The sequence below is a fragment of the Chiloscyllium plagiosum genome, chromosome 15, assembly GCF_004010195.1.
Source record: "Chiloscyllium plagiosum isolate BGI_BamShark_2017 chromosome 15, ASM401019v2, whole genome shotgun sequence".
Taxonomy (NCBI): domain Eukaryota; kingdom Metazoa; phylum Chordata; class Chondrichthyes; order Orectolobiformes; family Hemiscylliidae; genus Chiloscyllium; species Chiloscyllium plagiosum.
The window spans coordinates 65,300,623-65,313,582 of NC_057724.1; the positions used below are offsets into that span (position 1 = coordinate 65,300,623).

The 12,960-nt window shown below is 39.4% G+C and overlaps 1 protein-coding gene across 5 annotated transcripts in view; it reads left to right on the forward strand.

Moving 5' to 3' along the window:
- Positions 1-12,960, forward strand: part of LOC122557396 (transcription factor Dp-1-like) — a 58,798-nt gene that overhangs the window by 10,311 nt on the left and 35,527 nt on the right. For 4 of the 5 annotated variants that reach the window (XM_043705061.1, XM_043705063.1, XM_043705065.1 and 1 more), the window contains 2 exons: positions 2,064-2,130; positions 7,352-7,473. In XM_043705061.1, coding sequence (XP_043560996.1) covers positions 2,083-2,130; positions 7,352-7,473 — 170 coding nt within the window. In that variant the 5' untranslated portion in view covers positions 2,064-2,082. Of the gene's footprint in view, positions 1-2,063; positions 2,131-3,440; positions 3,542-7,351; positions 7,474-12,960 lie in introns of all 5 variants that reach the window. The other variant, XM_043705060.1, reaches the window with a different exon arrangement.

Below are 12,960 nucleotides of genomic sequence, written 5' to 3' on the forward strand. Positions count from 1 at the left end.
TTTTGGTCTCCTGTTGAGGTCACAAATACAACCTTCAACCAATTTCTATTTATGGTATATCAACATACAACTGAACGCACTGGAGACTGTAAAGACTATAAGCCTGACAACATTCCAACTTTTGTATTGAAGATGTGCCTCTGCAGTAGCTATAGGGTATATCCAAATTGTTCCAGTACAGCTACAATACTGGCATTTAGCCAAGAATATGAAAAATTACCAAGTATGTTGTGTCCTCAAAGCGGAGAAAGTCTGACATGGCCAGTTGGCACCATACTGGTCTCCTCTTGAGCCCCAGAAAAATGATGTAATATATTATAAACAAAATTATTAAGCAGCATGTATTCAGCACCAATCTGCTTATTGACACACCATTCAGGTTCAGTCATGCACACTCTGCTCATGATCTAATTACAATCTTGATCCAAGCATCAACAAAAGAACTGAACTCCAGAGATGATGTCAAAATAATTGTCCTTTACATCAAGGTAACATTTGACAGAATATGACATCAAGGAGCCAGAGAAAAATTGGACTCAACGGAAATGGAGCGAGGGGTTGAGTGTACTGTCCACTGGTGGAGTCATACTTCACAAATTAAGATGGTTGTAGTTGTTGTAGGCCAGTGAAGGACATGACTGTAATAGGTCCTCAGGATACAGTCCTAAGCCCAACCACTTTTTTTAGCTGTTTAATCACTGACTGCCTACTATCATAAAGTCAGACTGGGGGTATTTGCTGTTAGTTGCATTGTTTTGTTCCATTCATGACTCCTCAGCTCCGTACTAAAGCAGCCTGTGTTGACATTCAACAAGACCTTGACAGTGTTCAGGCTGAGGCTGAAAAGCAGCAACTAACATTTGTCTCCACTACTAAGCGATGACCATCTCTAATAAGCAAGAGTGTTAACTGTCTTCCCGTGGCAGTCAATAGAATTACCACCGCTGAATCCACCATTATCGACATTCTGACCAGAAAGAGGCCAGCCATGTAAATACTGTAGCTATGAGAGCAGATCATTGGCTGGAATTACTGCAGTGTTATTTGTCTCCTTCTGCCACCAGTATCAAAGCATCAGTCAGGCGTGTGATGGGATACTGTCCAGTTGCTTCAACAGCATTTGAAGCTTGACAACATCCAGGACAAAGCAGCCAACTTAAATGGCATACATTTTAGTATCTTCAAATTTACTATTTCCATCACTAGTGCAAGTTGGCAATCGTGTATACCATCTGCTAGATGCAACGACACTAACTTGCGTTCAACAGTGCTTTCCAAACCTGACATCCCTGCCACCTAGAAGGGTGAGGATAGCAGATTCATGCAAACCCAGCATCTGTGTTAACCTCCAAGTTGCAAACCATCTTAACTTGGAAATTTTGCCTCTTTGTCACTGTCACTGGGTCAAATTTCTCGGAACGCTTTCCCACTGGCATTTGTGTACCTATGCCATATGGAATGAAACTGCAAGAAGGCAGCTCACCATCACCCTCTGAGGTGCAGTTATGGATAAACAGTAAGGTTGTCATAGTTGGTGATATCTAAATCCTGTGTAAGAATATACAAAAAAATCAATAAGGAAATGTTTATCTAAAATGCCACAAGCATAATTGTTGTAAAGATATCTATCTGCAGCTTGTCAGTGTGTTGATCTCTGTTTCCTATTCTCGTGGGCTTCATAGAAACATTTATTTCTTACATGAGATCTAACAAACATACTGAGAGATTCTGGAGCAATTTTGTGGCATGACTTCAGTTTGCACTGACAGTTCCACATAAATGAACTTCCTGATTAATGCTACGTGACTAAGGAAAATAGTCTTCAAAACTGGAAGGGAAAAAAAAGTTACTAGTGCCTGCCTTCAAAATAATAATATAGCACTGTAGTGTAGGCCTCTGAGCAAATTGTACATTTCCTGAGTGTTTCTTTTTTTGAAAATTGATACCTAAAGGAATGAAGGGAAATAACAAAATGTTGTAAAATAAATTGTTCAAATTTCTGTATTCACTAAACTGTACTAAAGTAAAATTGCTATTTGTAATATTCATGTTCTTTTTCATAGATTGGAATACTAGAAAGTAATGGCGAGATCAAAGTTTTCACAGATCAGAATGTTAGTCCAGCAAAAAGTAAGTATTGATGTGGTTTTCAATAACTTAACATTTAATATGCATTTCACTTGGTAAAATGAATCAGTTTTGGGGGGGAGTGGGGGAGCACATTCCATTCCTTTCAGTTGGAAGGTTCAAATTTAATGAGTTCTGCAAGCTTAATTTGGCTTTGAAAAAACTGGTAGCTACAATGAGGTTCACTAACTGGTTCTGCCTTTTTAATTAATAAAAGTCAGATGGTAGTATAAAGAAATGGAGCTATCTAATGCACCATTGACCAAACTGATATGCAAGGACTGGCTACATTTTCTCCATTGCTCTTCAATGAATAGATAACCTGCTCCCAGACCTCTGCTAATTGTGCTCCAAATCAAATTGAAAGATTATGTGCAAGAATGGCAGAGTGTGGTTCTCTTCCACCTCCACCACACGCACGCATACACATACAAACACCCCTCAATACATATTTTGTGCACATCCCAAGCAGAAAGCAGTGTAACTGTCCATCAAACTGTACAGTCATTTGGCACCATAATGCATCATTCTGCCTGAATTACTTAACACTGAACTGAATCTACCATTGACTTAGTATCCTGATAGTCTAATACAATAATTGCTGAAGACTGCTCAATGAATGAAGGGAACATATTGATTTTTCAGTCAGTCTTTTATCTAGACAGGCAGATGGATAGAGTTGTTTCTGATCTGTTATGGCTCTAGAGGATATCAGTGGTGTCCTCTACAGAGATAATTCATCCATTTTATGGTCTAATTCTGAGGAAAATGAAAATTAAGAAAAAGCATGGCTATAATGCCACATCTCGTTATTTGGCTTGTTCACATTTTATGTGGTAAATCTTCTGAAATCTGCCGTGTGTTCTCAGGGATGATAGTCTCTGTTCTAAGTGCTGAGTAGTATCTTTTGACTGGAACATGCGATTTTTCATTAAAACTAAAAACAAGGTTAACCTGTGCAACATGTATAGTATTTTTGTTGCATCTAACTATTGGCATCTGCCAATAAACCATGTGATCCAAGACTAAAATTTCATAAGTAATTTATTAGTTGTTTTGGAAATTGTTGGAATCCATAGACTTCATTAATTAAAAGAAAATACATCTGCACAGCAAGTTATGTTTGTTGTTACAAAATTATGAATCTTGTTTGCCTCCATCTTTTATAGTATCTCACAGGCTTCTTTTTTTATTTCTTGTAATTGACAAGTATACAGATGCTAGAGCATCTTGAATTACCAAATGTTTCCATTGGTAATGTGAATACCAGAAGATGATGCTGGTGCTTGCAACCTCTCTCTTTCTCTTTACAGTTGCATTAGTGACAGTAGCATCTTCGCATCTCACCACCCCAGGGAAACAAATTTTGCCAAAAACACTGGGGCTATCAAATGTTAGTAACGCTCCTCAGATGGTAAGGATGCTGCTTTCAAACGACAAATGTTGACTGTTGCAGTATGATGGCATATCTTTCCCATTATCTCACCTCTTCTGAAGGTTCAATGAGTGTTGGTAGCTCTCTTGATAACCTTACTAAGTAGGCAATCTTGATAGTGATGTGACTATATGACCAGTAATGATAAAAATATTGTAACTGAGCTCAAGCCCTCACTCTAATACGAAAGGGAGAGGAGATGATTAGATGCCCATCTGTCCTCCATGAAGCTTCTACAGAAGATTACCTAGATTAGCAAATGAGGAACATTTGCAAGATGAGTAAGAATGCGAAAAGACATTCTGTCTATTTTGACTTACCTGCTTTACAGCCATCTATCTCCTAATAATATGCTTGCATATTTTTATTCTTCACTTCTATAGTTTGCAAGTCCGTTCCAAAACGCACTACCTAACAAATCCTCGACTCTACTGTTGCTATCAAGCAAGGGGATTGGGGTTTTTTTGAAGAGTGCAGGAGGACATGCCAAGAATAGCACGAGGCATGCCAAAAAAAAGGTTGACAGTTTGATGAAGCTGGACACAGTATTGACTAGAATGCCAAAGATTGGAAACAGCATGCAGTGTATAGAGCTAAGTGATCTGTCTAAGATCTGCAGTCCTTTCACGTCCAGTCATGAATGATGGTGGACAATCAGTCATGGAATTCGAGGATGAAGTCTCACAAATGTCCCCATCCCCAATAACTGGTGAGCCCAGTATATCAGCAATAAGGATGAGGCTAAAGTATTTACAACCTCTTCAGCGAGTAGCATCATGTAGTTAATCCATCTCTGAATTCTCCTAATATCCCCAACATCACAAATTCCAGATTTCAACCAATCCATTTCAATTCTTATAATTTGAAAGTACTGAAGACACAGGTTGCTGCAAAGACTGTAGGCCATCACAACATTCTGTCAGCAGTACTGAACGTGTTCCAGAATTAATGTGCCCTTAGCCAAACTATTCCAGCACAATTACAACACTGGCAACTACTTATTTTCTTATCAACCTGTTCAGAGATGTTGTGACCCACCTCTGGAGTAGGTGGAGCTAGAACCTGGTTCTCCTGGCCTAGAATTAGGGGCACATCAATGGAACACCAACACTGGCTTCCATATATTTTTAGGATAACCTATTCAGATGTGTTATGTCACACCTCTAGAGTATGTGGGACTTGAACTGGAAATGCCTGACTCGGAGGTGGGGACGCAACCGCTACACAACAAAAGGCCCACACTGGCATCTACCTGGTAATGTGAAAATTTGCCCAGTTGTCTTGTTTACTAAAATCAGGTTAATTGTAGTCGATTCAAGCAATAGCAACACGATGGAAGGAGTCTCTAATGGAGCTAATATTTGGCATCTAAACAGCAATAATTTTCCAGTGAAGTTCAGTTTGCATTCCAGCAGGCGCAATTAGCTCTTGACCCCATTCACGGCCTTGGTCAAAATATAAGCAAAGGAGCTGAACTCTAGAAATGATATGAGAAGCATTAAACAGAGAATGGTATGAAGGACCTTCACTAAAATTAATGCCATAGAAAATCAGGAGGGAAATCTACACTGCTTGCATAATGTTCAGCACAAATTAAGGAGTTTGTGATTGTTAGAGATCAATCCTTTCAGCATGGGACTTTGATGCAGGAATCCTTGAGTGTTGACGTGTCTAACCATCTTCACCTGCTTTCTCAATGATCTTCCTTCTTCACAGAGATATTTGCTGAATATTGCACATTTCTTAGTACCATTCACAGATCTTCCTACAAAAGCAGTTTGTCCACATGCAGCAAGACCTAGACAATATTCGGAACTGGTTGATGTGGTCAAATGACATTGCCTGGCACTTGTGTGAGACAACTACCATCTTCAATATGTGAGAATCTCCCTTTGACAGTCAGTGGAAATAGCATTGCTAAAACCCAATATCAAGAGTCTTCAGGTTACTATTGACCAGAAACTGAGCTTTGAATCTCCTGTTCCCTGGATGCTGCCTGACCTGCTGTGCTGTTCCAGCAATAAAGTTTCAACTTTGATCTCCAGCATCTGCAGACCTCACTTTCTCCCAGAAACTGAGCTGGACTAGCTATATAAATACTGTAGCTGTGAGAGCAGGTCATGGGCTGGGTAATACTCGAGCAATACTTACTTGGCTCAGACTTCCAAAATCCTGTCTGTTAACCACAATGCAGTTAAGTTAGAAGTGCAATAGAGTATTCCCCACTCGTCTGGGTGAGTGCAGCTCCATCTTCATTCAAAATAGCGTGAATCCCTTCAGGATAAAAATGTCTTGTCACGTAAAACACTCACTCACCCCACCAGCAAGGCCAAGTTGTAGTAATGTATATAATCTAAAGGTTGCACTGTGGCTCCTTATCTAATCTCTTTCAACAGCACCTTCTAAATCTACCATTCAGAAAGACGAAGGCAGCAGATGTATGGAAACATCATCACCTGCAAGGTTACTCATGAGAGGAATGTTTCTCATGATCTTAGTAAATAAAACAGGATGCAATACTGTGCTTGTGATCTCATCAAACCTGATAGTTTTCATTTTTAATATGGCATTCTTTAATGTGTTATACCATGTAATATTCTCCTACTTTATAAACAGGGGTCAGTGTTATGCTTGTTGATCCATAGGGACTGGACATGTTCCACTATGTCTCTCCCTGAGATTTTATTCAACATCACTAATTCCATAACACTTCCTGAATGCATTAAGCTTGACTATCCGCTCTCTCCCCTATACACTATTTACCCACCATTTCTTATGCTGGCTCTCACATACACCTAGGTGGTTAGGCTACCAGCACTCATTATCTTCATTTATGTCTGTTGATGATTTTTGATATTAATGATATTTTATTTCAACAGGGAATGTTATAAGGAGTAAAAATATAATTGGGAATAGGGTTAAAATTGTTGGAAAAAGAGGATTGAAATTGCTTGGTTTAGTACTTTTTAATTTGAGCTAATTATCACTTTTTTTATATACAAAACTTTGAGGTATTAACTTCCTGGTTCCTTCCGGAAAGTTGCCTAAACTGTTCTTTTGTTCTTCCAGTAATTGGCTTCTGATCAGCTTTGACAAAGACCAGAAAATAAGTCCCTTTTTGTTTTGTTCCTGGGGTTGTGTTTATTACAAGAAAACCTAGTTAAGGATAGCTCAGAAAAGGATATGGCTTAGCAATTTGCAAATAAAAGGATGTTGCTTGCTAAATCAATTGAAGCAAACCCTAACTTTCCAACTATGGCCATTTTTCCTCCCACAGTTCAAATATTTATCCAATTTTACCTTGCATTGAAATGATTTCTATCTTAAATATTCCATGCTCTAACATTCTTCTGTTCGAAGAAGTTAGTCCTAATCGACCATTGATGGAGAAATCAAAGACTAGGCCGTTTCCTTTCTGCGTAAAACATCATGTGATGCTTTCAGTGTACCATACAATAATATATCTGTTTACTCTCATACACTGTAAGACCAGGAGTTCATTTTAAAAAAATGTTATACCATACATCTTCGCAAATTGTTCTGCACAGGAGAACCCCTCTACTCATTGCTCTTGAAATGTCATGCATCGCAATTGAAGTATGTTGTTTTCTGACTTTTCTACAGAGAATATACATTTTACTATGTATTTAATCTTTAAGCTAATATGATCTCATTGAGAATCAATTTCAATTTGAGATGATAAGTCAAAGATGGTGCTGTTATCTTTAAACTGTCTTGTTTGTTTAAACAATTTTTAATCCCTTTCTATTTCTTCCATTTCCTATTTAGATAATTAGTACACCTCAACGGACACCGACAACACCTACTGTTCTAGTGGGAAGCCCCCATGGTCCTAATATACACATGTTAACTCAGGGTGAGGCATCAGACTCTTCTCCATGGAGTACAGGGTAAAGAAAACAAACTTGTTCGTATTGCACTTTAAGGAATATAGATTTTTCTTTGCATCAAGTTTGTAAAATTGAACTGCTTTCTAAATCATGTGCTCATTGTTTTGTTGAAATTCATTTCTTTTTTGAGTTTGTGAAGCTCTGTCTGAGTGGAATAGTTTCTATGGACCACAAAGCTTTACAGCAATTGTACTGAAAGATTAAACCAATTTTTTGATAAAATATTGTATTTTTATATTGTTCCAAATCCATTAGACATTAATCCTTTTTAACTGTTGAAGACAAAGTATTTAACCAGCAGTTAAAAAGTTAATTGTTAAATAGATTAGCAATTCTTCACAAGATCTGACTAAATCTCAAAAAGCATTATCACACAATGGGTTCCATCACTCAAAAACTGTCTGCTATTCTAAGATATCCAGGAAGACAGTGGTAATAGGCAGCTTCTCTTCAACTGTCCCTCTTCTCTTAGAAGCCTTAACTCCAACAATAAATGCAGTGAGTTCATGGATTTTTCTTTTGTATTACAAAAATCAAGACTGTTTGTTCATCTGCTTTCCTCTCTTCCCACCCTCTCCCCTCCACCCTGCCCGCCACCAACCCACCACTTCCTCTAAAGTTTCCACCTGATTAACCATTAATTCAATTCTGCCTCCTAGTTCTCCTCTTCCCTCCTCTCCTGTCCAAACTCTCCTTATCAGTTAGCCCACCTTCCTGCTCCCTACTCATTCCTAATAACTGCTAACTACACAGATTCTCCATCTTTGTATATAAATGTTCCATCGCTTTCCCTCCCACCAAAACTCCACGCGGCCTTCCTTTGAATCTGTCATCATGCTTCTCCTCAAGAACAAAACTCCTAAGCCCCTCTACCTTAGAAATGACTATGCACATTAAACCTCTTTTACCTCTTAAGCCGCCTTTCTTGGGATTCCATTGGCAGCATCTTCTGGTCCTGACTAATGACTAATTTAAGGGCATATTCCCATCATCATTTCCCTGCAATTAGTTTTGCCCCATGCAGGGAAAAATAGAGATCACGCACCCAACCATTCAGAGAAGGCTGGCAGGCTCTCGTTTGTGGAAAGGAAATCCCTCGATCTGCAGTAATTTGCTCACGATTGAGGAACTAGCCATGGGGAAATGGGGTGCCAGCTTGAAATTGACCAATAGTCCAGTTTCATCAGTACTATTGGTAGCTTGCCATGGGACATGAATGAATTAAGCTAGAACGCTCAGGGCAACATGCTGAATTTCTTTGAAGCCTGCATTTGCAGTGTAATGAAAAGTATAATAATTTTCTGGAAATCTACTGGAAATATTTAGATTTGGGGATGGTGGAAAGATGAGATGAATAACAAATAAAGTTGATTTCTTTAATCTACTCCATGAAGGAAGTATCATTTTTTTCTCCAAGATGAGTTAAAAATTATTCAACACTGGGCAGTGTTGCTGAACAAAAAGATGTTGGAGTGTAGGTTCATAGTTCCTTGAAAGTGGAGTCTCAGGTAGATAGGATAATAAAGAAAGTGTTTGGTACGCTTTCCTTTATTGGTCAGAACATGAGTATAGGAGTAGGGAGGTCATGTTGCATGTGTACAGGACATTGGTTTGGCCACTTCCAGAATATTATGTGCTATTCTGATCTCCCTCCTATAGGAACAATGTTTTAAAACTTGAAAGGGTTCAGAAAAGATTAACAAGGATTAGCGAGTTTTGAGAAGATTTGTAGCTCACGTTGAGGTTTTGGATGTAGGTTTGCTCGCTGAGCTGGAAGGTTCATTTCCAGACATTTCGTTATCCTACTAGGTATAATCTTCAGTGGGCTTCAGGTGAAGCAATGTTGAAAATTCCTGCTTTCTATTTGTGTGGGTACTGAAATACTGAAGATGTTACCTAGTAGGGTAGCTAAACGTCTGGAAATGAACCTTCCAGCTCAGTGAGCAAACCTACATCCAAAACCTCAACGTGAGCTACAAATCTTCTCAAAACTCGCTAGTCCTTGTAAATCTTTTCTGAACCCTTTCAAGTTTTGTAGCTTGCAAGTCATAGAGATATTTTAAGGAGTAAAGGGCAACACGGTGGCTCAGTGGTTAGCACTGCTGCCTCACAGTACCATGGACCTGTGTTCAATTCCTGCCTTGGGCGACTGTCTGTGTGGAGTTTGCACCTTCTCCCTGTGTCTGCATGGGTTTCCTCCAACAATCCAAAGATGTGCAGGTCAGGTGAATTGGTCATGCTAAATTGCCCATAGTGGTAGATGCAGTAGTCAGGGGTAAAGAATGGGTCTGGGTGGGTTCCTCCGGAGAGTTGGTATGGGCATGTTGGGCCAAATGGCCTGTCGGGAAACTAATCTAAGTTTCTCATACTGAGTTAACAAAATATACCTGTCATTAAGATCACAAGTTCAGAAATGACAAGTTACTTGTGAATCATACATTGACCAAAAATTGTAGTACCTTCAGCCCAGGCTTCCTGGCTGAGAAGTAGCACAACCACTGCAACACAAGAGCCCCAAGTTCCTCATAATAGATATTTTCTAATCAATTCAAAAATGTTATTGCTTAACTCTGGAGCAGATGGGACTTGAAACAGGACCTCCTGGCTCTGATATAGGGACATTGCCACTACGGTATAACTGCCGAGTTCCTCTTAATATCATCTTTGGCTCAACTGTCTTCAACTCTGACTGTCAATTATCTTTCCTCCGTCAGAATTAGATGATGTTGCCAGGGTTGGAGGATTTGAGCTATAAGGAGAGGCTGAATAGACTGGGGCTGTTTTCCTTGGAGCATTGGAGGCTGTGGGGTGACCTTCTAGAAATGTATAAAATCATGAGGGGCATGGATAGGATAAATAGATGGTCTTTTCCCTGAGGTGGGGGTGTGCAGAACTAGAGGGCATAGGTTTAGGGTGATAGGGGAAAGATATAAAAGAGATCTAAGGGGCAACCTTTTCACGCAGAGGGTGGTAAATGAATGGAATGAGCTGCCAGATGAAATGGTGGAGGCTGGTTCAATTACAGCATTTAAAAGGCATCTGGATGGGTATATTAATAGGAAGGGTTTAGAAGGAAATGGACCAAGTACTGGCAAATGGGACTAGCTTAGATTAGGGTATCTGATTGGCATGGACGAGTTGGACCAAAGGGTCTGTTTCCATGCTGTACCTCTGACTCTAAGTAGGGGAGTGCTTAATTCTAATCACTACTTCTTAGTTAATGAAGTAGTCCATGCCTGCATGCAGCTAATATGATACCATCTGATAGGTTTCACTTTGACCAGTATCACTGACTTGACCATAGGTTCTATTTTTGCTATTTGTTTAGCTTGGTGAGCATTCACTGAATATATTTTCAAGAAATAACCAAGATACTTTGGGGGGGGTAAAAAAGATAATCAAAGTTTATCACAAAAGAGAAAAGCAACAAACTACTGCTCTCTATGTACAAACTATTCAAAACCATCTAGCCACAGTTATCGCAAGTAAAGATTCAACCCTTTTACCTTCTGCATAACCCTGCTTATACGAAGCCCCAGTGAAGGATCATCTTTTATTCACTTTAAATAAGCTTATTCAGTTGATACATTTGAAATTTGTTTCTGGAGTTCTCTTTCTTACTGAATTCTAGATACTTTCAGAGCAAACACTTGAATTTTCCATACCCTCCGCTTCTGGAGTTTTTGTTCTGTACTACTTGCTACTTTTTTTTTAATACTACTTTTTGCTCTGAATCAACCTGCACATACTGCCTGACCACCTGGATGATTCTGCCTTTGAGACTGTGGGCTGCTGGAGCTAGGCAATAGTGTTATTTTAATTTTCTCTTCTACTCTTGTTCCTAATGGACTGAACTATTCGCCTTAAGGGTTTTAAAGATACATATAATGCAAACTTCAGATAACCTGTCACCATGCTCAGAATATGAATGAAATTAAAACTACTTCCTTCACTCTTCAGCACAATAAAAAGTACTAATCAAGTTTAAAGCAGTATGTTGTTCCGTGTATTTTAGGACCCAAGTTTCCTAATAAATCATGTGCCTTCATCACACCAGCAAGGTCTGGACATTTGAGCTTGGGCAGAAAAGTATCATTTTATGCTGCACAAATTGCAGATAGTTAATCCCATTCTGAGGAAGGGTGACTTGATCTGAAACGTTAACTCTGATTTCTCTCCACAGATGCTGCCAGACCTACTGAGCTTTTCCAGCAAATTTTGTTTTTGTTTTTGACTTAAAGCATCCGCAGTTCATTTAGTTTTTAGAAATTAATCCAATTTGTGGGAATCCTAACCATCTCACTGACATCCAGTGATCTTACCACTGCTGAAACCCTCACCATCTGATCCTAAGGGTTGCGATTGATCAAACTTTAAGTGGCCGAGCTGCATAAATAGAATGGCTACAAGAACACAGGGCAGAGTCTGAATTTTGCCTTGAGTAATTCCCTTCCAAACTTTCTAAAGCTTAACAATTAAACAACATATGTCAAGAATATGTTTGAATACTCTGCACCTGCCAAAGTGAGTAACAATCAAGAAGATAGTCAATTCCAGGACAACACAGTATCTTGTGCACCAAATTTTACACACTCAGCAGTGTCTATCATCAAGAGACAATGGGACAACTAGTCAAACCTCTTTTGACAGCATCTTGCAAACCAGTACTCTATCAGATAGAAGAACAAGACAGCAGAACCTTGAAAACACCACAACTCGTTTCACAAAGCTTCATGCCATTCTCATTTAGATTAGGTTACCTACAGTACGGAAACAGGCCCTTCGGCCCAACAAGTCCATACCGACCCTCTGAAGAGTAACCCACCCAGTCCCAGTTCCCTCTGACTAATGCACCTAAGACTATGGGCAATTTAACATGGCCAATTTACCTAACCTGAGGAAACCGGAGCACCCGGAGGAAACCCACACAGACACTAGGAGAATGTGCAAACCCTACACACAGTCGTCAAGGCTGGAATCTAACCTGGGACCCTGGTGCTGTGAGGCAGCAGTGCTAACCACTGAGCCACTGTGCCACCTGAAAAATTTAAAAAGCGTAGTGTTACTTTCTCACTGTCACTGGGTAGAACTCCTTTTCTAACAGGACTTGTGGATAAACCTACATTCTATTTGCTTCAGAAATAGTCATCGAGTCATGTAGTATGGAAACAGACCCTTCGGTCCAACTAGTCCATACCGACCATGTTCTCAATAAACTAGTCCCACATGTCTGCATTTGGCCCACATCTCTCCAAACCATTCCCATTTGTGTCTTTATCCAAATGTCTATTCAATTTTGTAACTGTACCTGCATCCACCATTTCCTGTGCCAGTTCATTCCACACATGAGCCACTCCCTGTCTTTTTTTTAAAAGAAATCGTTGCCCTTCATTTTTTATTAAATTTTTCTCCTCTCACTTTAAAAATACGCCCCTAGTTTTGAATGCTCCCATGTTAGGCAAAAGACCTTTGCTATTCACCTTACCC